The 27953-nt window shown below is 39.8% G+C and overlaps 2 protein-coding genes across 3 annotated transcripts; both read left to right on the top strand.

The window, feature by feature from the left end:
• The first annotated feature begins 822 nt into the window (after positions 1 to 822).
• LOC130923463 (E3 ubiquitin-protein ligase TRIM35-like) lies at positions 823 to 27574 on the top strand. Of its 2 annotated transcripts, none has more exons than XM_057849198.1 (2): positions 823 to 1015; positions 25262 to 27574. In XM_057849198.1, the coding sequence occupies exons 1-2, from the start codon at positions 921 to 923 to the stop codon at positions 26685 to 26687; spliced, it is 1521 nt and encodes a 506-aa protein (XP_057705181.1). In that variant the 5' UTR covers positions 823 to 920; the 3' UTR covers positions 26688 to 27574. The 2 variants fall into 2 exon arrangements, with proteins under 2 accessions (XP_057705181.1, XP_057705182.1); XM_057849199.1 differs by lacking the exon at positions 823 to 1015 and adding an exon at positions 21993 to 22087.
• On the top strand, positions 4935 to 6650 carry LOC130923476 (E3 ubiquitin-protein ligase TRIM39-like). The gene has a single exon (XM_057849215.1). It carries the CDS (start codon positions 5215 to 5217, stop codon positions 6604 to 6606), a length of 1392 nt encoding a protein of 463 aa, XP_057705198.1. The 5' UTR covers positions 4935 to 5214; the 3' UTR covers positions 6607 to 6650.
• Positions 27575 to 27953: the final 379 nt, after the last annotated feature.

Below are 27953 nucleotides of genomic sequence, written 5' to 3' on the forward strand. Positions count from 1 at the left end.
CTATTTCGGCTCCAGTCGTTTTTTGTTTTTTTAAAGTCACGTAACGGTGTTGCGTACGACGGAAGATTAGGGCCAAATAACGGAAGAGGAAAAAAAGGACCACGAAATTAGTCGCACTAGTACTACGAGAAAAAAAGTGTTATTCCATAGGGTAAGTCGCTACGCACTTTGCGTACACGTACCTTAGCTGGGAGCTATGACGAAGCATCAATATGAAGCTATCTATTGATTATAACGTGATGTACATTAGACGAAAGATAAATGATTTTCTTATTTATGAAGCAGATTCCAAAATATAGACTCAGGAGTTCCTCCGACTGTAGAGGAACTTGGTAAATGTAGAAAGGGTGATCTTGTTCTAATTGCATACGCTTTTGAGGTGGTTGTGCCTCCTAACATCAGGAAACCTGAACTACGTGAGCTCCTGTTTAATGTGTTAAATGACAGGGGTTTGTTTGGTGAGTCAGCAGTGATTCCTGTTTCGAATCATCTTTGTACATATTGTAAATAGTTGAGCAGTAATGTAGGAGGGAGATGCCTTTTTGTTTTGCACAGTTTTCTCCTGTTTTTGGTTGCTAGGAGTTAGGTAAGGGAAATGTCTTTAATTTGACTTTTTTAGTTTTGTTAGGGAAGACAGGGTTTTCATAGATTGTTTTGTTTGTTATTTTGGCGACTGTCTCCCTCTGAGCCAAATAAAGAAACTGCTCTTGACTTTTTTTTTCGTTTTCACTGGCTTTTCTGGGTGAGGGTTTGACAGGAAGAGCACACCCCATGTTGCGTCCTGAAACCCCTAGACCGGGGCGTAACAATGCTGCACAATATTATGCCAATTCGCTATGACGTCACTTACGCCGTAGCTTTGTGCTACGACCAAGTGTTGGCAGCCCTTAATTTATTCTGTTGATAATGATTTGATGTAGATGAAGGATTTCCTTTTCCTGATTTGTAAAAGTGACTCTGAACACAAGATGCTTTCAATATTGTGGATTTTAACGGAGGCGAAGCGCTACGTAAAGTAAGTTGCCGTTTGTTCAGCTACATTAGCACAAAAGAGCCATGTCGAAAGAGTTGCGACACACTTCCGGGTGATAGAGCCTCGGGTAATTCAGAACATCGCCTCGATGAGGGCGGACCCCTTTCATATGAATGGCTGGCTGTCAAGTATAATTGGAGGTAATTTGAGGGGTGAAAGTGGCTAGAATCTCTTGCCGGAACTTCCTGACATGAAGGTCGCCATGGAGCCCAATTGTTATTTTTGCGGGAGGGGAGGTCAGACCTCCTTAACTCACTGAAATGCAGTGCGCTTATGGCGCAGTTATTCCTATAACGCATACAAAAAAGAAAAAAAAAAAGCCTTCAAATTTGTATTTTTTAATAATTTGCGAAATGATAGTTAACAAAAATACTTCTCCCCCCACATTTCCTAAATGCAAAACCTCAATTTTAACTAATTAAGAACATTGGACGTACATTAAAATTGAAGCTAATGTAAACGTTATCTTTTATTTCTTTTAAACAAAAATATACAGTCATGTGAAAAAGTAGGACACCCCATTAAATATACACTTTATCAAGAAATGTTCACATATCTGATCTTGTTTTTTTTTTTTTTTTTTTCTGGGAAAGAGTGATTAAATTGCAGATAACAAACAAAAATTTTACATTGTTTTACTCATTAAACCAAATATATATAAAAAAAAAAAAATGCATAAGGAAAAAGTTAGGACACCCTACCACATAATAGCTAGTGTCACCCCCTTTGTTTGAAATAACTTCTGTGAGACACTTTTTGTATCCATCTGCCAGTCTTTGACATCGAATTCATATAGACATAGAATTCATGGTGGATTCTATGATGGTGTGCTGGCCAGGTCCTGCTGAAGCAAAGCATCCCCACTTTGACCTCCATGCTTCACAGTTGGTATGAGGTTCTTTTCTTGGAATGCTGTATTGGGTTTACGCCAAACAGGTCCTGTTCTGGTGTCCAAACAACATAATTTTTGGACTATAAGCCGCCACTTTTTTCATTTTGAATCTTGTGGCTCATATTTCAGTGTTGCTTTTTGTTGATATATTTGGGTTAAAAGGTAACACTTTATTAGAAAGTGACGCCATAAGACTGTCATAAGATCGTCATGATTATGACATGACACTATCATGGGCAATACTGAATTCATATTACAGCTGTGATTAAGTGTCATCCATCAAATTCCATCACTAACTCCATTCATGTCCAGCTTGGATCTTTTACATTCATTTAAAAGTGAGATCACTTGCCGGATAACACTAAATGACATCTGTTATAAGCATTCATTAATGTTCATGACAGTCTCATGACATAATTATGATTGTCTAATGACAGTATTAAGGCGCCACCGTCAAATAAAGTGTTACCAAATAACACAACTAGCAATTAATGAAACAACTGGAACAGTAACTAAAGAATTAGCACAGAACATGAATTTTGATTGTTATTTACATCTGTAGCGCTGCAATGCATGCTAGAAGGCACGTTGGATGACAATAGTGTTGGATGACAATAGTGTTGACAGCAAAGGTTTCCTCCCATGATGAGTAAACTTGTGAAGTCTCTTTCTGATTGTAGAGGCATGCACTTTCACATCAACAGGAGCAATAGCCTGCTCTGATGACATTTGAGGGTTTTTGGAGACTTCTTTTAGCACCTTGCGTTCTGCTCTCGGGGTGAACTTGCTTGGACGGTCAGACCTGGGCATGTTGGCAGTTGTTTTGAAGCTCCTCCACTTTCCGGACAGTGGAATGGTTGATTTTATATTCTTTTGAGATCTTTTGAAATCCCTTATGAGAATCATAAGTGTCTACAATCTTCTTTCTGAAGGCCTCACCATGGTGTTTTCTCTCACTTCAACAGTCAGGGGCACACCAAAGTAAATGCGAATTTTAAATATGGCAAGCCTCCTCCAAAACACTGGGTAGTAATGTTCTAATCATGTGCACCTGATGTGATACACCTGTGTATGATTTTAGCCATTTCAAGGGGGATTGAATGTGGGGGTCTCCTAATGTATTCCTCAACAGAAATTGCATTTATTCAAAATAACATTTTACAGAAACTTTTTCTCAATTTTAATTGTTTAGTTCTATTACTTCTCTCAAGATTGTTAAAATTGTTATTAAATACCCATATGACCAAATACAGTATGTTAGAAAACACACAATCTTCCATAGGGTGTCCTAATTTTTTCACATGACTGCATGCTCGTTTTCCTTTCATTCTTGAAGGTATGTTCATCCGTGCCACTAGAGGGCACTCTTGCTCATTGGACGGCTGGTGTTTCATTTTTTCAGCGGGAATAAAGAAATCTGAAATAGCACACTGCATGAATGCAATTTTTAAACTGTGACATCGCCATCGTAACGCGGAATTGGGTCATTACTGACACGCCCTCCCATACAATCCATGTTATTTCTGCTTTTTTTACCTCCGGCAATCTTTCAAAAAAAGAGCATGCCAATCAAACCCTGCTGGTATAGAACTTGTAGAAACGACTCTAGACATTACAACATATAAATGATGTTTTCTTTATACGTTTCCCGAAACCAAAACTTTGGAGAAAGAAATGTGAAGAATGGATCAACTTGCGCGGATGTCCAAAAGACCAGTTTAACGCCAACAAGGTGAAGCCATTCACATTTCATATGCAGTAAACATTTTGTCAGGGGGCATGGTCGTACAGAGGACGAAGAAGTAAGCCATTTTGATATTGTTACTTATTTTCTAGCGTGGCGTTTTGCCGTGCTGCTTCTGTCTGACAATGAATGACATTAAAAAACATTAAAAGTATCTAGTAAGGGGGAAGTGTAAATAAATTATAGAATTGAATTAAAAGAGTTCGTTAGCTGTCACTGAGTAGCATTTGTGATCGCTACACAAAAATTGCAATGTAAATTGCCCCCAAGAACGGTTAGAGACTTCAGACAACCAGAGGATATAATATATAAGAAAGACGGGGCATACGGTGGTAAAGGATAGATTGTTGAAACAGGAGAACGTCATAGTCAGTGGCGTATGGCAATGCACACAAGAAAAAAGTGTCAATAAAAAAGCTGACTCTGGATCAAGTCGGCTTTTTTTCAGCCCTCGACACTCAAGCCATCTCTTTAACCCACGTGGGTCCGGTTCCCTTTTAGCCATTCGTTTTTCCTTATAATTATGGAAAACATAATTGAATACAAGCCCAATTCCGTGTTTTGTTTTTATGCGTCTTCCACATCTTTACCAGTGAATTTGGCACCAGGGACATCATTTTCGGACAGAATTGGTAGGTTTAGCTCAGTAAATATCTAGTTCGTACACTATTTCCATGCGTTTACCATTAGGGACAAACGGGAGGTTCACCCGCCTAGCAACAATTGCTAACGTCATGAATATTAATGAGCAAAAGTGGCATGTTGCTTGTGGTACGCAATATCATGTGTATTCTTTTCATCCAATACCTTTTGACCAACATTCAAATGAATTTTTCAGATGACCACTTTGACTCATACTGTCATATTGCCTTGAACTCATGCTACTCTTATTGGAGTATAGATTTGCCTAAATGTTTGTTTTCTAAATGGTGAACAACTTTGAAAAGAACTTCTGAAGGGGGAGGAAGACGCAATGGACAGACTTTGACATGTCCTTAACTGGTGTCATGAGGCATTCTGGGCAAATATCATTGCCCCTAAATGAATAAATCCATTAAAGTTTTGATAACAAATCCGAGTTTCATCTTGCACTTTGGATCCTTTAGTGACTATCTCACTTATAATCAAATCATTAACTCAAAGGTTTGACCGCAAGTCCAACCGTCCAACATCCATGCAAGAAGCTCGATTTAAAAAGCAGAGAGTTGACTTTTTGGACATTTTGCTTCCATGTCAGATGAAACTTTCTGAGAAGAAACCACACTTGCGATCAATACTTTAAGTGGACAAAAGCTTAAGGTTGCGGTTCGTCACCTTAGGGTAATCCTTCTGTAATATGTCCCTTCTACTCCAATAATCAAGCCATAAAAGTTGCTCATTACAAATCTGATTCCAGCCTCAGCAAGCAGGATGTGAACTTTTGGACCTTGAGGGAGGACATGAAACAATCCTTACACTTGTGACGGAGGCAGAAGAACTGCAGCTGTCCTGAGAGTCGACACTCCAAGTTTGTATGCTAAGAGAAACCCCGTCTTCTCAAAAACCATGGCTGAAAGTCTGGAGGTGCATCTTCAATGTCCCACCTGTCTGGACGTCTTCAAAGATCCTGTCATCCTGCCGTGCAGTCACAGCTTCTGCCGTGCGTGTCTACAGCAGTGGAAGGACAAAGGAGAACGATCGTGTCCACTCTGTAGGACAGAGTTTCGTTCGATGGTTCTGCCTCTGAACCTGGCACTGAAGAATCTGTGTGAGAACCTTTCACGAGCCTCTATCAAGTCAGATGACATATGCTGCTTACACAAAGAAGAATTAAAACTTTTCTGTTTGGACCACCGGGAGGTTGTGTGCATCATCTGCAGAGATGCAGAAATCCACGTTGGTCACAAGATCCGGCCCCTCGAAGAAGTTGTGAAAGGTCATCATGAGGAACTCCAGAAAGAACTGCAGAAGGCCAAGGAAAGACTCAAAGATTACAACGACTGTCGAGAGAACTGCAATGAACAGGCAGAGTATATCAAAGTCCAGAGGGAGAATGTCGAACGCAAAATAAAGAACAATTTTGAGGAGCTCCGTCGCTTCCTCGACGTCGAGGAGGAGGCCAGGTTGGCTGTGGTCAGGGAGGAAGAGAAGGAGAAGAGTCAAACGATGAAGGAGAAGATGGCGGCCCTCGGCGAACAAATGGCCGCTCTCTCGGAGGTCATCAGAAGCACTGAGGAGCAGCTGGTGTCTAACAATGTTGCTTTCATGAAGAAGTTCAATACTGCAATGGGAATGATCCAAGAGCTTCCCGATAAACCAGAGCTGATCGGAGGACGTCTGCTGGACGAAACCAAACACGTGGGCAACCTCAAGTTCAAGGTGTGGGAGCTGATGAAGGAGAAGCTTGCCTATAGTCCCGTCATTCTGGACCCCAACACGGCCCATCCAAGAATTAGACTGTCTGAAGATCTGAGCAGTCTGAGTTGGGAAGACGTACAGCAGGACCGTCCACAGAATCCAGAGAGGTTCCAGACGTGGCGGTCTGTGCTGGGTGCTGCTTTGGACTCGGGAAGACACGTGTGGGATGTTGAGGTGGGAGACACCAATTTCTGGGCAGTGGGGATCAAGTGGGGGGACCCTTGTTTGCCAGAGAAAATGCGTGGTTGGGTCATTGGATTTCATGATGGGGAATACTTAATTCCCAGTTGCGAATATGGAGCATGGAATCCGCCTGTCAAATTGCAGAGGATCCGAGTTGAAGTGGACATGAATGAGAGCTCATTTTCCTTCTCTGAACCTCTAACAAACACCGAATTGTGGAAGATGCCTTCCGATTGTCCAGACTTGTCCAGGCAAACCAAAATATATCCTTACTTTCACACAACACGTAAAATACCTCTTAAGGTAATCCTCATTCCACCTGGTGTTACGACTGGCATCAGTTTGCAGTCATGTTGACACAGCTTGATTTTTTTTGCTTTGAATGTCATCTGAATCATTCCTTTCTGAGAGAATTTTATTCATGCTTAAAACACAACCATTTTACATTATACTTTGCATGCGTTTGTTATGCTTGCATGAGAACATTGTAGCATAGAGCATAATTGTTATATTAACCTGTTTGAGTGTGCCTTCCCATAGCCTTGACTGTTGTAGACTGTATCACAATATGCCCAAATACGGACTGTTATGTTCCTGTGTTTTCCAATACGCCCTGAATGAATACAATGGGCGACTGTGGCTTATCAGACTGAGCTCATCATTGTTCTAGCCAGAGCTGGGTCAAGGTCATAACTTGAGGTGTTTTTTCACCTACTGGAGATGTTTTTCTGTGGAAAACCACCTGAGTGGATACTTAAGTTTCACTTTCGTTTTCATAGGTATCGTTTCAGAGTAAGCATCCTTTGGTATGGGATGTCAGGGATGGTTGGGATGGCGTGGCTCAGTGGTAGAGTAGTTGTCCCCCCAACCCAGAGGTTGTGGGTTCAATTCTCTGCCCTGATGAACTCGCCTAAGTATCCTTGAGCAAGATACACATTGCTCCTGGTGCTGTGTCACCAGTAGGTAGATGGCGATGTAGTGTAAAGCACCTTGAAAGATGGAAAAGCGCTATACAAGTATAACACCATTTGGTAACCCCCTTTCAACAGGATAAATGTCCAGCCTCTACTCTACTTCTTGGTGATTGATCACAGCTCCTGGCTGAATCACATCATTTTGTACCCTTGATATATCATGTTTATAAAGTCTTCGAAGCAGGCAATCTTTGGTTGGTCGTATTCATTTCTCTAATCGAGCTATCGAGGTAACACTTCTTAGAGTTCAAACTTGAATTTCCCTGACATTTTCCTTTTTCCATATGATTTGAGTCCTACTTATTGGCCAGGTCATGTAATAAGACTTTACTGGAGTCCAAAAAATGAGGCAGTTACTCAGTTTTCTTTTCTTCCAAAACGTTTGAGTTATGTGAATACAACGTTTCATGTGAGTAATATTTGGAAGTACTGTAATGCTACTCCTACTTGAGTACAACTTTTGGCTACACTCTTATTGAAATTGATTTACAAGTACTACTTTAATACTTGTACGCCAATCATTATTTTAAATTTTACAAGTACTTTGAGTGATTTTATTTAAAAGTAATGCTACTCTTACTCAAGCAAAATGTTTTTCTTCTCATTAGAATTTGAAAAATATATCAGACACAAGTAACTAAGTACTAGAGTTTTTTTTTTTTTTCAACAAATAGTTTGGATTGACGACTTTAACTTGTAGTTGAGTAATCTTATTTAATCGTAATGCTATTCTTACTCGAGTTCATCTTATGGCTTTTCGTTAATATTCGTTGACAGTACTTGTACTTTCTTACTTGTACTACGATTTGTTGATGGATAAGTACTTTTACTTCAGTATTTGGAAGTAACGCTGCTTTTACTCGAGTACAATGTTTGGGTTCTCATTTTGATTTTAAAAATAACTCAGACGCAAGTTACTGAGTACTTGAGTATTCATTTCAACAAAAGCTTTTTTTTTGGAACGACTACTCTGACTTCGAGTGTGGCAAATAAGTATTTAGTCAACCACTAATTGTGCAAGTTCTCCCACTTGAATATATTAGAGAGGCCTGTAATTGTCAACATGGGTAAACCTCAACCATGAGAGACAGAATGTGGAAAAAACAGAAAATCACATTGCAAATAAATTCTTTAAAAATCAAACAAATCAAATCTTCTTGCTAATCACCTCTCCAGTTTATGAGAATATTCTCTCACATGCCACAAACAAATATACAAATTGGCAGATAGACAAACACAACAACTAACGTGTGTGTGTGTGTGTGTTGCGGGTGCATATTATATAAATCAGCGTATCATGTGTCAATGAATGCCTATACTATGTGCAATTGCAAATTAATTCAATATGTAATCTGATCTAACTTCACTGTCCCTCGTTCTCAATATGACGTAATGCGCACAAAAGCGCTCCTCCTCACAACCCACAACGTTTTGAGGGATATTTCCCCTTTTCATAAGCATTGTTAGTTTGACTGAACCCAATTGACTGACTCGACCCCTCCGTACCTGAGTGACACGTCGACGGTCACAACGCTTCGCTTCCGCGGCCAGGTGGTTTTCACTGAATGAAGCGAGACATCGGTACAACGTATCGGGATACTTGTTGCTGCGAGCGCTCGACACTTGTCTCGAGCGTCTGCTTCGAGCGTAACATCACTACTGTTCTCGTCAGTTTTCTCCAAGCCCTCGTGTTCACCTCAGTAAGTTTTTGATACTCAGCCTTTTGTTAGAGTTTTGTTTGCTGCGTCTTTTTGGGATCTCCACATTATTTGTTGATACTTTGTTTTTTGCTTGCCTTAGTTAAATCATTTTTGCACCACTCTTTTTGCCTTGCTTCCCTTTTCCTGGATTTGGGTCCACACACCACCTGCCTGCCCATTTCCTGACAGGCGGACGCTCGGTATGCAAGTGGGCAAGTTGGCACAAAGGCAAAAAAGCGCACCAGAGTGGCCAAAACATTGACCTATATCAACGAAACAAAGGAATTTTGTTTCTGTTGTGTCCTGTCTCTTCAATGCCAAGCTTGGCTGCACGTCGGACGTGAATAAACACCTAAAGCACCGTCACCCAGTTGTAATTTTGGAAGACGACAGGAGACAACAAGCTGGCAGATCGTAAATCCATCTAACTAACCAACGACATTTTTTATTGAAGTTGAAGTCTGTCGCGATATTCAAAAGTTCATTTATCGCACGGTAAATAAAAATGAGGGCGGTAATGTTCACGGCTGCGTTTTGTCGCCGCATGCATACATTTGTACGTGTGTGTTAATGGCATATGAGACTCCTGTTCCTTTCACAGTTGTTTATTTGTCATCAACACCCCGCAGAGTTAAAGTTCAGACAAACAAAATAAGGAAACACATCTATATTAAACACTGTAAATGAGGTATTGACGGTGCGATAATCGTGAGCAAAAATACTACGGGTTCACGGTATCACGGTATTGCAATTATAGCTCCAAAATGTGTTATTTTGAGATGTATGGGATTTTTAAAAAAAACACTTTTTTTTCCATTGAACAGGATTTTTTTTTTTCAGAACATATTTGCAAATTGGAACATGAATATAATGTTAAAATAAAAGAATTAATTAACATAAAATAGATATTTTAAATAAAATTATGATAGATGAACTTATAGACGATTCCCACAGCCACAGCTCAAGTTGCTCAAGATTAGAGCAAGAACGAAATAATTGCAATAAAAATGTAAAAACAGTTCTAAATAAAATTATATAAAGGTATATATATATATATATTAGGGCTGTCAAAATTATTGCGTTAACGAGTGGTAATTTTCTTAATTAATCCCGTTAAAATATTTGACGCAATTAACGCACAAATGCCCCGCTCAAACAGATTAAAATGACAGAACAGTCAAAAGTGTACTTGTTGTGTTTTTTGGAGTTTTGCCGCCCTCTGCTGGCGCTTGGGTGCGACTGATTTTATAGGCTTCAGCACCCATGAGCATTAGGTAAGTAATTATTGACATCAACAATGGCGGGCTTCTAGTTTATTTTTTGATTGAAAATTTTACTAATTCTATTAAAACGAAAACATGAAGAGGGGTTTTAATATAAAATTTCTATAACTTGTACTAACATTTTTCTTTTAAGAACTACAAGTCTTTCTATCCATGGATCGCTTTAAGAGAATGTTAATAATGTTAATGCCATCTTGTTGATTTATTGTTATAATAAACAAATACAGTACTTATGTACCGTATGTTGAATGTATATATCCGTCTTGTGTCTTATCTTTCCATTCCAACAATAATTTACAGAAAAATATGGCATATTTTATAGATAGTTTGAATTGCGATTAATTACGATTAATTAATTTTTAAGCTGTAATTAACTCGATTAAAAAATTTTATCGTTTGACACCCCTAATACATATATATATATATATATATATATATATATATACATGCTGGGTGACTTTCTTTTTTTTGTGGGGGTGAAAAGCTCAAGTGAAGTTTTGCAATTTTCAGCCACTGTGTCAACTCTAGTCTACATGATGTCATGCCTTTGTGTTAAAAAGAACATGAATTCATAAGTTAATAAGTTAGTTAAAAATGTATAAGTTAGTAAAAAAAGTACATATAGTTGTAGAAAGGTTTAATCGAAAAAAAAAAACATTGGGAGTGAGACCTCTCCTCGTCCAGCGAACATGAATTTGTGCTGATTTTTATGATCTTCATGCGATGTAAAGCACTGTAAATTGCCTTGCCAATTGTGCTATATCAATAAATTTGCCTTGCCTTGCCTTGGGCAAATCATATTTCGCAATTAGCGATCTTTGACGCTATCCTTCCCCCCCCCCCCTTTATTCAAGCTTGTTTCTCACTCAGCGGCTGTGAGACTTAAAACCTCGACAAAGTTGCTCTCCCAGCTAAGCCTAGGCTAACATTCGTCTTTGTAGGTTTTTAGTTAGTTTGTATATTGAATTTGAAAGGAAAATGAGTGTTTTGTTTTTGGCGAACTTTTTCATGGTGGTAACCTGTTGAAGCTACTCACACATGTATTCTTTTTGTATATTTCACTTACCAAGATTTGAGAGCTCAATAAATTGAAGAAAACTATGCATTGTTTTGGAGTGTTTGTTCTTGGGTTCGCTGGCTGTTTAGCAGAGTAGCGTCACTGAAACACACAGCAATAAACGGGAAGGGGTGAGCGCTGCCGCGCCAAGCCACTTCTGGCTGCATTTTTGGGACATGAAAAATAGCGAATACTGTACTAAGGTATGGCCAAAAATTTTGTTGGTTCTGAAACCGCAACATTCTCACACCACGGTAAACCGTAAAACCGGTAACCGGCACATGCCTACTGTTAACATTTGCATTTCTACATTGAGGCTAATGGGGGAAAAAAAGACAACCTGCTTTAGCCTGCTATAAAACATGAGCAGTCTTTTCCAAAATGCAAACTTGCGGTTAAAAGGTGACACTTCAAACATGAAAAATCGCTGACTAACGGCATTTGCAAACGAAAAAATGGGGAAAAAAATCTATTACTGACACCATTTGTAATGACGAAAAGTGCACATTTTTGCTGAGTGTAAAGTTTACGGTTAGCGGTTTAGCGAACGTACTTCCGGTGAACATTTTAAAATAAAAGCACGTCATGTTCAACATATAAATAACGATTTCTGGAGTTAATCCAACATACAGTAAAATGACAACCTTTATGAAAAATCTGACTGGCAATGAATAATTATTATATTACTATTATATATAGTAGTATACTATAATATTAATGCTATATTTTTTTTTTAAGAATTGTTTTGAATCATGTTTGAAAGGTGAAGTCAGTGTTCTGAATCTGTCTACATTCCATTTTTTTGATCATTTTATCATTTATTTGCGATCAGCATTTGACCTCATTGTTTATTTGTGATTTATTATTGTTATTTACGTGTTTATTAGGACTTCAATAAAGAACTGAAGAGTTCCAAAATGTTTTTGTGAATTAATAAGTGTCAACAAAAACTTAATTGCTAGATAATTAAGAAATATATACACATATTAGACTTAGTCGACTCATCATTTAAAAAAGTCTGCTGACTAATCGGGAGAAAATTAGTCGTTTGGGACAGCCCCAAACTGCAACGGTATATTTACAGGTCTTGATAAAAAATCAGTCAGGAAGCTGCAGCTAGTACAGAATGCTGCAGCCAGAGTCCTCACAAATACAAGGAAGCTGGACCACATTACACCGGTTTTGAAATCGCTACACTGGCTTCCAGTGAGTCAAAGGATAGACTATAGAATACTGCCGCTCGTCTACAAAACACTTAATGGCCTTGGACCAAAATACATGCTTGACTTGTTAGATTCCTATGAGACATCTAGACCCCTAAGGTCGTCTGGAACGGGTCTTCTGCATGTTCCAAGAACAAGAACCAGGCAGGGTGAGGCAGCATTTAGTTATTATGCTCCTCACCTCTGGAACAAGTTACCCGAACGTCTGAAGTATGCTCAAACTGTTAGCTCCTTTAAATCAGGGCTAAAAACGCTTTTGTTTAGCACTGCATATCCATAACTGTCTATATATTTCAATCTACCTGCCTTTTATTCCTCCTGTGCTTATCTCCATTGCTGATTTCAATGATTATTAGTAGTAGTAGTTTTTGCTTTATTTCTATTTTTGTTTTATTTTTATTTATTTATTTTTATTCTGTGATTAAATGCGATCTTTTGTCTTGGTTTTTACGTTGTGTTGATTTAAATGTGATTTTTATGTCTTCATGTGATGTAAAGCACTTTGAATTGCCTTGTGTTGAATTGTGCTATATAAATAAATTTGTCTTGCCTTGCCTTGCCCCAGTGCTTAATTTGTAAATCATAAGGTGCTAGAATGCAAAATACATATGACAGCGCAGAGATGATGACACGGGCACAAGTCGCGGAACATACGCAGAAAATGGTGCTAAAAACAACACGCAAATGCCCACTTGCCATGCGGTGGGACTTGCAAGCCTCAATTTCACATAATATCCATGGTATAAATATTATGACAACAATTTACAATTGTTTAGCGGCACGCACAATTGCCCACATAACTACAGGTGGGACTTACAGTAACGTACAGTCTAACTTGTAAAACATTAAAACAAAATCTGAGAATACAATAAATAACACCAACCCATCCTTTTGCGAGTTTCATCCCACCCGTCTTCTCTTGCCCCAAAGTTCCCACCGCCTTACAAATTGTACAGCCCAAACCCGAATTTCCCATAAGGGTACTGGCCTGTTGCTTTGGCTGTTGGTGGTCCACCTGGCTGACTGCTGGCGCTGTAGCTGGCCCCCACTCCGGGTGGCGCTGAACCTGACCAGCTGCTGCCACGGTAGCAGCCTCCTGCCCCGGCTTGGCTGGCTGTCCTTGAACCTGGCTAGCTGCTGCGGCTCTAGCGTCCTGCTGTTGTCATGCCTCCTCCGTTAGCATGATCGCTGCAGCTGCCCTCATCGCCGGTTGTTGCGTTTCTGAGTCCTTCTGTAAAAGAATGTATGCATATTAGTATTGTACTTAAACCTTAATGTCCGTAACTATGCACGGTCCCTTTAAGAGACGCTGGGACTGGAGAGCTGTGAGGTAGCAGGAAGCGAGGGGGCGGGCGAGAAGCAAAAGTTAGCGGTCGAATGCGACGTCAGTCCGCTGTTATTTTGTTTATTTTTGCCACAATAAAGTGGAGAAAGCCATCAACGACTCCTCTCCTTCTTTCCCGCCATTTGGGGCTTTTACATGACATTTTTTAATAACGTTTACATTATTATTATTTTCTATACACGAGAGGTGCTGGATCTCCCAAATAAGTCCCGGAACACAGGGAGACCAAAATCAAGAGTTGACGGATCTTGTTCCGGCAGGATCCGGCACAAACTAACCCGTGGACAGCCCTGAAATGAGATGTAGAGGAGCCAAAAGATAAAGGATTTATTTATTTATGAAGCACATTCTAAAATCTAGACTCAGGAGAAGCATAATATTATTCCACTTCGCCATGACGTTATTTAAGCCATAAGGCGACGATGTTCTAGATGTTCTAATCATGTGCACCGGATGTGATACACCTGTGTGTGATTTTAGCCATTTTAAGTGGGATTGAATGTGGGGGTGTCCGAATTTATTCCTCAACAGAAATTGTCATTTATTATAAATGACATTTTACAGAAAAATATAAATAAATCTTTTATCCATTTTAATTGTTTGGTTCTATTACTTCAGTCTCTCAAGATTGTTGAAATTGATATTAAATGTGACCAAATATGTTAGAAAACACAAAGGCTTCCATAGGATGTCCTAATTTTTTCACATGACTATACTCGTTTTCCTTTCATTCTTGATGGTAAGTTCATCCGTGCCACTAGAGGGCACTCTTATTCATTGGGCAGCTGATGTTTCATTTTTCCAGCGGGACTTCAATGATTTACCAAATATCGTCATGTATTAGCTTAGACAGTACCATTAGAAAGTAACAGTTCATGTAGATGAAGATGTGGGTCAAAAATATGAATTTTTATGCAGTTGCGCATGACTTGAGTATTCAACACTTTTTGACTTCCAATCGAGTGAAATTTTCAGATGACAACTTTAACCTAAGCCATATTGACTTGAAGTAACGCTACTCTTATTCGAGTATGAATTTGTCTGACATTGTTTTGAGAATCACAATATGATAATACATGACAATATCCACACTTTCAAAGTAAAATGTTTTTGAAATGGTGAACAACTTTTAAAAAAGAACTTCTGGAGGGGGAGGAAGAGACATTGGACAGACTTTGTTTTTTTTCTTCTCGTGTAATGAGGCACTCTGGGCAAATGTCCTTTCCCCTAAAAGGATAAATCCATAAAAGATTTGATCACAAATCTGAGTGTCATCTTGCACTTTAGCTCCTTTAGTGACTATCAGGCTTCTAATAAAATCATAAAATCATAAAGGTTGGACCACAAGTCCAAATGCCCCAAATCCATGCAAGAAGCTCGACACATAAAGCAGAGAGTTGACTTTTTGGACATTTTGAAAACAAAAGCATTGCTTCCATGTCAGATGAAACCTTCTGAGATGTAACCACACTTGCCATCAATACTTTAAGATGACACAAGCTTAAGGTTACGGTTATTTACCTCAGTGTCATCCTTCTGTAATATCTCACTTCTACTTCAATTATCAAGCCATAAAAGTTGCTCATTACAAATCCGAGGCCAGGCTCAGAAGGAAGTGCACTTTTGGACCTTGAGGGAAGACATGAAACAATCCTTTCGCTTGTGAATGAGGCAGAAGAACTGTAGGTCTCCTGAGAGTCAACATTCCGAGCTTGTGCGCTGAGACATACGCCGTCTACTCAAAAACCATGGCTGAAAGTATGGAGGGTCATCTTCAATGTCCCACCTGTCTGGACATCTTCAAAGATCCTGTCATGCTGGCGTGCAGTCACAACTTCTGCCGTGCGTGTCTGCAGCAGTGGAAGGACGAAGGAGAACGGTTGTGTCCAGTCTGTAGGACAGAGTTTAGTTCGATGGATCCGCCTTCGAACTTGGCACTGAGAAATATGTGTGAGAACCTTTCACGAGCCTCAGTCAAGTCAGAAGACATCTGCAGCTTGCATGAGGAGAAACTTCAACTCTTCTGTTTGAACCACCAGGAGCTTGTGTGCCTCGTCTGCAGAGACGCAAAAATCCACATTGGTCACAAGTTCCGGCCCCTCAAAGAAGTTCATGAGGAACTCCAGAGAGGCCTGCAGAAGGCCAAGGAAAGACTCAAAGATTACAACGACTGTCAAGAGAACTGCATTGAACAGGCAGAGTACATCAAAGTCCAGAGGGAGGATGTTGAATGTATGATTAAAAAGGATTTTGAGGAGCTCCGTCGCTTCCTCGATGTCGAGGAGGAGGCTCGGTTGGCTGCGGTCAGGGAGGAAGAGCAGAAGAAGAGTAAGATGATGAAGGAGAAGATTGTGGTTCTTGGCCAACAAATGACCGCTCTCTCAGATGTCATCAGAAGCACTGAGGAGCAGCTGGCGTCTGGCAATGTTTCTTTCATGAAGAAATTCAAGACTGCGATGAGCAGAATCCAGGAGCTGCCTGAAAAGCCGCAGCTGCTCCCAAGTGGTCTGGTGGACCAAACCAAACACGTGGGCGACCTCAAGTTCAATGTGTGGAAGCGGATGAAGGAGATGCTCGCCTACAGTCCCGTCATTCTGGACCCTAACACAGCCAATCCAAGGATTAGCGTGTCTGAAGATCTGACCAGTCGGAGTTGGGAAGACGTACAGCAGGAGCGTCCAAAGAATCAAGAGAGGGAAAAGGGGAACTGTGTGCAAGGTGGTGCTTTGGACCCGGGAAGACACGTGTGGGACGTTGAGGTGGGAGACAACAATAACTGGACAGTGGGGGTTATGTGGGGGGACCCTTGTTTGCCAGAGAATATGATTGGTTGGTACATTAGATTCTGTGATGGTAAATACAAAATTCCCAATTGCGAATATGGAGAGTGGAATCCGCCTGTCAGAGTACATAGGATCCGAGTTGAAGTGGAAATGAATGAAAGGTCATTGTCCTTCTCTGAACCTCTTACAAACACTGAATTATGGAACACTGAGAAGCCTTCCAATTGGCCAGACTTGTCCGGTAACACCAAAATGTATCCTTACTTTTACACAATACATAAAAGTCCTCTAAAAACAATCCCCATTCTACCTGGTGTTACGATAGCCATCCGTTAGCGATCATGTTGACACGGGTCGATTTTTTTGCTTTTTGATGTCATCTAAATCATTCCTTTTCTTTTTCCAAATGATTTGACTCTCACTCATTGGCCAGGTCATGTGATAAGACTTTACTGGAGTCAAAATAATGAAGCAATTACTCAGCATTTGAGAATACTTTTTGACTTGTGTGAATACAACGTTTGGTTTAATGTCAGTTAATATTTGGAAGTACAGTAATGGCATGCTACGCTTACTTTTTGCTACTACTAACATTGATTTACTTGTACTACTTTAATACTTGTACTACAATCATTTTTTGATTTTATAAGTACTTTGAGAGATTTCATTTGAAAGTAATGCTACTCTTACTCGAGGAAAGTGTTTGGCTTCTCGTTAGTTTGAAAAATATATCAGACACACATAACTAGAGTATTCTTTTCAACAAATAATTTGGATTGACGACTTTGAGTTGTACTTGAGTAATTGGTACTTGAGTATTTTTTTCACCCAATACTATTTGACTTGTACTTGTGTCCTTACTAATTTTACATTCATGTGAGTAATACTTGAAAGTAACACTACTCTTACTTGAGTATATCTTATGGCTTCTCTCTTGATGATTTACAGTACTTGTAGTTCTACTTTATGACTTGTACTACTTTTTGTGGATGGATAAGTACTTTTACTTGAGTAATCATATTTGGAAGTAACGCTGCTCTTACTCGAATACAATGTTTGGCTTCTCATTTCAGTTTTAAAAATAAATCAAACGCAGGTGAGTTTTCTTTTCAACAAATACTTTTTTGGGGGATTGACTACTCTGACTTGTGATTGAGTAATCTTCTTTTAAAGTAATGCTACTCTTACTCACTCTACTGATGAAATTTTCATAATAAATGATTATAAACACTTACTAATTACTTGAATATTCTTTTCACCAAATACTTTTTGACTTGCACAGTAGTTGAGTGAATTTTCTGCAACTTGTGTCATCATACGATGAAGTAACGCTACTCTTACTTGAGTAAAGTAAAGGTAGTCCCCGGGTTACGACGTACCCGACGGGAGTCACGACCGCCATTTTGGCCCCAGTCGTTTTTTTTTTTTAGAATAAAAGTCTTGTTATTTCGTTGGGCTAATGTAGCTCAACAAATGGCTACTTACTTTACGTAGCGCTTCACCTCCGTTAAAATACATAATACTGAAAGGTGTTGAATCACTTGGCGTCTTTAAAGCGCCGTCAAAAATCAGCTATTTGACACAGATTGCTGGTGAATGGAAAGGGCAGGTTTCAAACTCTCTCCCATTTTTTATTTGGTGCCGGCAGACCACCAATAAAAAATCTAATTATGCTCGTTTTCCTTTCATTCTAGAAAGTATGATCATCCTTGCAACTAGAGGGCACTCTTGCTCATTGGACGACTGATGTTTCATTTTTCCTACAGAAATTTGATGATTTATCAAATACGGTCATGTATTAGCTTATCCAGTAGAATTAGAAAATAACAGTTCATAGAAGTTGTGGTTTTAAAACAAAAATCCGACATTTTAAGCAGTTGCTCATGACATGAGTATCCTTTTCACACAATACTTTTTGACTTAAGGCTGAGTTAGGCTTCTGCGGCAGACCTACGCCATCAAGGCAGGCCTGATTTACGACCCTCCACCGTAGCCTGATGTGCTCCTCCACCGAATCCTGACTACGCGTCACGTCAACGCGTGGTGACGTGACGCAAACGGACTGTGATTGATCCGCTCAGACTGCTCTTTCCGGTTCAGCACGCAATTGCCGCCATTTACAAACATTTTTGCGCTGCACTCAAAAATGGAAAAGCCTATGAGAGGATCATCGAAGTTCGACCACCTGTACAATGTTTCGTCAAGACATTTAAAGATCATTACTGATTGAGAGTGCCTCTGTGTTTTCATGATAACTTGTTTACCATCAAGGCTTCCAACGCAGTTTGGGAAGTTCCATAGCCGCCAGAAATCTGCTCGGGCTTCCCACCCGCTGGTTGTAGGACACGGCAACGAAATAGGATAAAGCGCAGGACACATTGCTTAATGCCAGTTTGTAGCTAGCTGCCAAATCTTGCTGGCTTCCACCTGATGCTAGCATTCGTAATGTGACAGCCAGTCTGTGCGCAGCATCAACAGTCAGACAGACTACCTCCACAACAGTCTTCTGCTTCGCCTGCGCCTCAACATTTGTGTGATTGATTGATTGATTGATTGGATTTTTACTTCGAGCAATAACAACATAAAACAAGTATGGGAAAAAAATTAAATAAAAATAAAACAGTAATGATGATTGTAACAAATATAATAACAATACATACACGAGTAGCTCGAAAAGGAGTGGGAAGAAGCTGAGCTTTTTTTGTGTCCCACCCCCATTTCACTCCAAAAATTCCATAGGAATGCAGTCACTTCCCTACAACAGCTGTACTAATCATAATGATTGATTACATCGATAATAATAACAATAGTTGCAGTAATCATAATAACACCAATATACATATATATATGTACATATATATATACTGTATCTATATACACAGACACACATCACAAATAACACATGAGTAACTATTACATATGTACTGAATATTATACATAAAATATGTAATATTTCTACATACATCCAAGACATTTAAAGACCTCTTTCTGTATATCGTGACCAGACCTGATGTTTATACAGCAATTTGAATTTCTGGATACTTTGACACTGCTTATAATGTAATCCCAAGTTGTTCCAGAGTTTTACCCCACATGCAGACACGCAGAATCCTTTAAGAGTAGTATGAAATTTTGGTTGTGAAAAGTTGGCAAATCTTCTCAAATTATGAGATTGCTCTTGCACTGTAAAAAGACATTGTAAATTGAGGGGTAATAACTTATGAAATGCTTTAAATACAAATATTGATGTGTTGTATTTTACAAGATCATTAAATTTTAAGTTTTGATCAAATAAATCATGAGTGTGATCTAAAAAATCCACTTTGTGTATAATCCGAATTGCTCGCTTCTGTAATGTAACTAATGGATATAATGCACTTTGGTAAGTGTTCCCCCATACTACGACACAATATGAAAAGTTGATGTCAATGTTGACAAGTCAATGCTGATGAGCTGAAGATCCACATTCAAGCATTCCGTCTCCGTTGCCATTGTTGTCTAACTGGAAGAAAACCCAAGGAATTCGAAAAGAGTCCCCCAAAACCGCACAAAGACAATGCAACGCCCCTCTAGTGGCTTGGCGGTGAATTACAGTGCAAAGCGTTCCCTTCCTGTTGTGGGGACATTTCGGGGACACCTACTGGTGGTAACAGGTTATTTCCTGTTGATTTGGGCACATTTCAGGGATACGTCCTGTTGCATGGCTGTCAATGGCATCGACTTACATGGGCCCCAGTTGAATGTCAATGGGCTGTAATGGTAAGCAGTCCAAGATCACAACGACCTATGTTTTCCTGCCATTGAAAATGATTGGAAAATTTGCACGTACATGGGTGTCAATGGCAACCCATTAGAAATGAAGTTGAGTTTTTGGAAAATATTGGACGGACTGTGTATTTTTATAAAACTTTTATGCCCCTTACCGTCCTGGAATTTTTGATGTGTAAATGATGTGATTTTGCCCCCCCCCCCAAAAAAAATGTGGGACAAGTAGCTTTTTGAAAATAAAATAGTTTTTTTTGAAAATTTTGGGGCGTCCTTAAAAAAATGCCCTGCGTCACGCAAAAATTCCAGTTATTTTGATATCCGTACTGTGACAATCGATCAACACTTTGGGCTGTGCGGCTCGCCAAAGACACGCTATTCAAAAAATATATATATATTTTTTTTATTTTACTATATGGGCCTTTGCCTTTCAAATACCCATCTAATAATGTGTAAACACTAGAAACTGTGATTTCTAGAGAAATTACGAAGGGGCTTTGCTGTGGTAAATGCAGATCTATCATGTCACTTCCTGTTTTTGGTCACAACCACACAGATTTTTCTGCCATTGAAAGTGAACGGGAAATTTGGACGCACTTGGTCATCAATGGCATGGACGTGCATGGCTGTAAAAGGCATCAACTTACTTGGGTGCCAGTTGGCTGTCATGGTAAGGGCTCAAAAATCACAAGAACCTGTTTTCCTGCTATTGAAAATGAAAGGGAAATTTGGATGCACTTGGCTGTCATTGGCATCCCTATTAGAAATGAATGGGCGAGTTTTTTGCAACTTAGGGAGAGCCGTAGGTTTTTGCCAAATTCTGTATCCAACCTTTATAACCTATCGTCCTGGAATTTTTGATGTCTAAATGAAGCGAGCCTCACCACAAACTTTGCTATAAAGTCCCTTCATTAATCGGCACACCCTTCTAAAGTGGTCAGACCAGTTTCACCAAATACTTTGCGACTTGTACAGTACTTGAATTTTCTGCCACTGAGTCATTATATGTTGAAGTCACCAACAGGACCAACAGGACCATGTCACTTCCTGTTTTTGGTCTAAAATCACAACCACACGGGTTTTTCTGCCATTGAAAATGAATGGGAAATTTGGACATGCAAGGCCATCAATGGCATGGACCACTTACTTGGGCACCAGTTAAATGTCATTGGACTGTATTGGTAAGTTTTTGGTCAAAAATCACAACCATAGAGGTTTTTCACGAACGGAAAATATGGACGTACATGGACATCAATGGCATGGACGTGCATGGCTGTCAATGGCATTGAGTTACTTGGGTGGCAGTTGGCTGCCATGGTAAGGGCTCAAAAATCACAAGAACCTGTTTTCCTGCTATTGAAAATGAAAGGGAAATTTGGATGCACTTGGCTGTCAATGGGATCCCATTCAAAATGAATGGGCGAGTTTTTTGCAAACTTTGGCAAAAACCTATGGTTTTCCCTAATTCTCTATCCAACTTTTATAACCTACCGTCCTGGAATTTTTTATGTCTAAATGAAGCGAGCCTCACCACAAACTTTGCCGAAAAGTCTCTTCATTACTCGGCACACCCTTCTAAAGTGGTCAGACCAGTTTCACCAAATACTTTTCGACTTGTGCAGTACTTGAATTCATTTTCTGCCACTTGAGTCATTACATGTTGAAGTCACCAACAGGACCTTCGGCGAGCGAAGTATTAGCCTAAATGGTAAGTGAAAGGCTTTCTACATGCTACTAAAGTTGCTGACCAAGTGGTCATAGTTGAGCTAAAATGCTGCTATTGCGTGTAGCAGCTCGCTAAGCTAAGGACTGCTTATCTTAGAACTAGCAGCACCACTCTTAATCGAAACTGTCAATGCGGTCAGTTTTGGCAACTATTCACTTCGTCTGAGCTCCTTGGCGACGAATGGCAGAAAGCGTGAAGTCAATTTTCCTCGAAACGTACGTATAGTCCACTGCAACTGATTTTTTTTTTTTTTTTTGACTAGTTTGACTCATGCTGAAGAGTAGTGATGTTTCCTCTAAGGCGAGCTCCGAAACCACGCCCGAAACACGGAAGGACCTTTTTTCCGGAGCGGGAAATCGATGATTTGCAGATTATTGGTCATGCATTAGCCTATTGAATAATTGTAATAGCTCATATAGATGAGGTTTTGCCGGGGAAAAAATCAGAGTTTTCAAGCAGCCACAAGCGAATTATTAAATTGACTTGAAGTCATGCTACTCTTACTAAGTACAAATTTCTCCTTACCCATAAAATGAATAAATCCATAAAGGTTTTGATCACAAATCATTCTTTATTCCAGTATCTATCCCTTCATAAAATCTGCAAATCAAAAAGGTTTGATCACAAGTCCAAGTGTCCAAAATCCCCAAGAATGGCAAAGGCAAGGCAAGGCAAGGCAAATTTATTTATATAGCACAATTCAACACAAGGCAATTCAAAGTGCTTTACATCACATGAAGACCATAAAAATCACATTTAAATCAACACAACGTAAAAACCAAGACAAAAGATCGCATTTAATCACAGAATAAAAATAAATAAATAAAAATAAAACAAAAATAGAAATAAAGCAAAAACTACTACTACTAATAATCATTGAAATCAGCAATGGAGATAAGCACAAGAGGAATAGAAGGCAGGTAGATTGAAATATATAGACAGTTATGGATATGCAGTGCTAAACAAAAGCGTTTTTAGCTCTGATTTAAAGGAGCTAACAGTTTGAGCATACTTCAGACGTTCGGGTAACTTGTTCCAGAGGTGAGGAGCATAATAACTAAATGCTGCCTCACCCTGCTTGGTTCTTGTTCTTGGAACATGCAGAAGACCCGTTCCAGACGACCTTAGGGGTCTAGATGTCTCATAGGAATCTAACAAGTCAAGCATGTATTTTGGTCCAAGGCCATTAAGTGTTTTGTAGACGAGCAGTAGTATTTTATAGTCTATCCTTTGACTCACTGGAAGCCAGTGTAGCGATTTCAAAACCGGTGTAATGTGGTCCAGTTTCCTTGTATTTGTGAGGACTCTGGCTGCAGCATTCTGTACTAGCTGCAGCTTCCTGACTGATTTTTTATCAAGACCTGTAAATATACCGTTGCAGTAGTCCAATCTGCTGAAAACGAATGCATGCATAAGTTTTTCCATGTCTTGTTGAGTCAGAAGCCCCTTAATTCTGGTTATATTTTTTAGGTGGTAATAAGCGGATTTAGTGACGGACTTTAGATGGCTATCAAATTTTAGGTCTGAGTCAATAATTACGCCAAGGTTTCTGACTTGATTTGTAGCTGTAAATGACATTGTGCTAAGTTGGCTGCTTATCTTTGACCTTTCCTTTTTTTGGCCCAAAAATGATCACCTCTGTCTTCTCCACATTTAACTGGAGAAAATTCTGGCACATCCATTCATTGATTTGATGAATGCATTTACTCAGGGAGACTAAGGGACTATAATCATGTGGGGACACAGAAATGTACAGTTGTGTGTCATCTGCATAGGCGTGATAGGAGATGTCATACTGTTCCATTATCTGAGCTAACGGAAGCATATAGATGTTAAATAAGAGTGGTCCAAGAATTGACCCTTGAGGGACTCCACACGTGAATTTGGTTCGTTCTGACTGATAATTTCCGATTGACACAAAGAAATCCCTATTATGTAAATAGGATGTGAACCACTGAAGAATAGTGTCAGTAAGCCCTACCCACTGTTCCAATCTGCTGAGTAGTATGTTGTGATCAACCGTGTCAAATGCGGCGCTGAGATCCAATAGTAGCAGAACAGATGATTTGCCTGCATCGGTATTCCGACGAATATCATTTAGGACTTTGATAAGCACAGTCTCGGTGCTGTGTTGTGGCCGAAATCCAGACTGAAATGAGTTAAAAACATTGTTTTGGATCATAAAAGTCTGGATCTGTTCAAACACAATCCTTTCGATCATTTTCCCCAGGAATGACAGATTTGATATTGGCCTGTAATTGCTAATGGTTGAGGCATCCAGATTAGGTTTTTTTAGGAGAGGTTTTATTACTGCAGTTTTTAAAGTCTGAGGAAACTCTCCTGTTTGGAGGGAAGTATTTAAAATCTGAAGTATGTCTGGGGCTATGCAATGAAAAACAGTTTTGAAAAAGTTTGAAGGAAGGATGTCAAGGCAGCATGTTGTGGGCTTTAGTTTCGACACAATTTCTGTTAAAGTGGCATAGTCCAAGAGGCTAAACTGTCTAAGATTGACGTGGGGGACATGTTGGGAGGCATTTAGTGTAACATTTGTTAATCCGGAGTTGCACACAGTCTGTCTAATCATTAGTACTTTGTGTGTAAAGAATGCTGCGAAATTATTACAGGACACCTCAGATGCCAATTCCTGAGGTATTGATGCTTGTGGGTTTGTCAGTTTGTCAACAACAGAAAATAGCGTGCGAGTATTGTTAGTGTTTCTACTAATGATCTCTGAAAAATATGATTGTCTAGCATTTTTCAGTTCCTGGTTGTATTTGCGAAGACTCTCTTTGTAGATATCATAAAAAACTAGGGGTTTGTTTTTTCGCCATCTGCGTTCTGCTCGTCTACAAACTTGCTTTTGTTTTATCAAATCGCAAATCGCAAAGCAGAGTTGACTTTTGGACATTCTGAAAACATAAGCATCCCTTCAATGTCAGATGAAACCGCATTTGCGATCTTTACTTTAGTGTGACACCAGCATAAGGTTAGAGCAAGTCACCACTGGGTAAAGCTTCTGTAATATTTCATTTCAAAGTTATATAAGTTGCTCTTTACAAATTCGAGCCCAGCTTCAGTAAGTGCACATTTGGACATAGAGGGAGGACATGAAAGAATCCTTTTGAATTGTAGGTAAGAATGCTTTTTGTTTTGCAGAACAACTGCAGCTCGACATTCCAAACGTGTGTGTTCTAAAACAATGGGTGACCGTCTGGAGGACCATCTTCAATGTCCCACCTGTCTGGACATCTTCAAAGATCCTGTCATTCTTCCATGCAGTCACAGCTTCTGCCGTGCGTGTCTGCAGCAGTGGAAGGACAAAGGAGAACGATCGTGTCCACTCTGTAGGACAGAGTTTAGTTCGATGGATCCGCCTCCGAACTTGGCACTGAGGAATGTGTGTGAGAACTCTTCACGGGCCTCAGTCAAGTCAGTTGACATCTGCAGCTTGCACCAAGAGGAACTCAAACTCTTCTGTTTGGACCACCAGGAGCTTGTGTGCCATATCTGCAGGGACGCAGAAATCCACGTTGGTCACAAGTTCCGGCCCCTGGAAGAAGTTGTGAAAGGTCATCGTGAGGAACTCCAGAAAGGCCTGCAGAATGCCAAGGAAAGACTCCAAGATTACAACGACTGTCGAGAGAACTGCAATGAACAGGTAGAGTACATAAAAGTCCAGAAGGAGAAGGTCGAACGCAAGATTAAGAAGGATTTTGAGGAGCTCCGGTGCTTTCTCGACGTCGAGGAGGAGGCCAGGTTGGCTGCGATAAGGGAGAAAGAGCAGAAGGAGAGTGAGATCATGAAGGAGAAGATTGTGGTTCTGGGCCAACAAATGACCGTTCTCTCGGATGTCATCAGGAGCACTGAGGAGCAGCTGGCGTCTGGTAATGTTTCTTTCATGAAGAAGTTCAAGACTGCTATGAGCAGAATCCAGGAGCTGCCTGAAAAGCCGCAGCTGCTGCCAGGAGGTCTGCTGGACGAAGCCAAACACGTGGGCAATCTCAAATTCAAGGTGTGGGAGCGGATGAAGGAGACGCTCGCCTACAGTCCCGTCATTCTGGACCCCAACACGGCCAATCCAGGAATCCGTCTCTCCGAAAATCTGACCAGTCTGAGTTGGGAAGACGTACAGCAGAAGCGTCCAAAGAATCCAGAGAGACCCCAGACGAGGCGGTCTGTGCTGGGTGCTGCTTTGGACTCGAGACACGTGTGGACCGTTGAGGTGGGAGACAACAATGACTGGAAAGTGGGAATCATGTGGGGGGACCCTTGTTTGCCAGAGAAAATGATTGGTTGGTTTATTGGATTTTGTGATGGTAAATACCAAAAGCCCGGTGGCAAATATGGAGAATGGAATCCGCCTGTCAAAGTGCAGAGAATCCGAGTTGAAGTGGACATAAATGAAAGGGTGGTGTCCTTCTCTGAACCTCTTACAAACACCGAATTGTGGAACATTGAGAAGCCTTCCACTTGGCCAGACTTGTCCAGTAACAACAAAATGTATCCTTACTTTCGCACAGGACATTGGAGTCCTCTAAAATTAATCCCCTTTCCACCTTGTGTTACGCTAGCCATCAGTTAGCGATCGTGTTGACACGGCTTGATTTTTTTGCTCTTCAATGTCATCTAAATCATTCCTTTTCTTTTATCAAATGATTTGACTCTCATTTATTGTCCAGGTCATGTCATAAGACTTTACTAGAGTCAAAATAATGAAGCAGTTACTCAGCATTTGAGTATTCTTTTCTTCCAATACTTGTGTGAATTCAACTTTTAGTTTAATGTGAGTCATATTTGGAAGTACAGTCATGCTACTCTTACTTTTTGCTACTCTCTTGTTAACATTGATTTACCTGTATTACTTTAATATTTGTACTACAATCATTTTTGGATTTTATAAGTTCTTTGATTTCATTTGAAAGTAATGCTACTCTTACTCGAGTAAAATGTTTGGCTTCTCGTCACAGTTTGAAAAATATATCGGACACAAATAACTAGATTCTTTTTTCACAAATAATTTGGATTGACGACTTTGACTTGTACTTGAGTAATTTTATTGAATCGTAATGCCACTCTTACTCGACTACCATTTTGGGCTTTTACTGATGACATTATTTTCAAATTAAATGATTATCAACACTTGCTTGGTAATTGCGTATTTTTTTCACCCAATACTTTTTGACTAGTACTTGTGTACGTACTACTTTTACATTTATGTGAGTAATACTTGAAAGTAACACTACTCTTACTTGAGTACATCTTATGGCTTCTCTCTTGATAATATTGATTTACAGTACTTGTACTTGTACTACTATTTGTGGATGGATAAGTACTTGACTTTATTTTGAAGTAACGCTGCTCTTACTCGAGTACAATGTTTTGCTTCTCATTTCAGTTTTAAAAATAAATCAAACGCAGGTGATCGAATACGTGAGTATTCTTTTCAACAAATACTTTTTTTGGGGGGGATTGACTACTCTGACTTGTGATTGAGTAATCTTGTTTTAAAGTCATGCTACTCTTATTCGCTCTACTGATGACATTTTCAAAGTAAATGATTATAAACACTTACTAATTATTTGAGTATTCTTTTCACCAAATCCTTTTTGACTTGACTTTGACTACTCGAGTGAATTTTCTGCTACTTGAGTCATCATATGTCGGCGTAACTCTACTCTTACTTGAGTAAAGTACAGGTAGTCCCCGGGTTACCAAGTACCCGACTTACGTGATTTCGACTTTACGACGGCGGAGTGTCGACCGCTATTTCGGCTCCAGTCGTTTTTTTTTTTCCTAAGTCACGTAACGGTGTTGCGTACGACGGAGGATTAGGGCCAAATAAGGGAGG

This window comes from Corythoichthys intestinalis, chromosome 10 (genome assembly GCF_030265065.1).
Source record: "Corythoichthys intestinalis isolate RoL2023-P3 chromosome 10, ASM3026506v1, whole genome shotgun sequence".
Lineage (NCBI taxonomy): Eukaryota > Metazoa > Chordata > Actinopteri > Syngnathiformes > Syngnathidae > Corythoichthys > Corythoichthys intestinalis.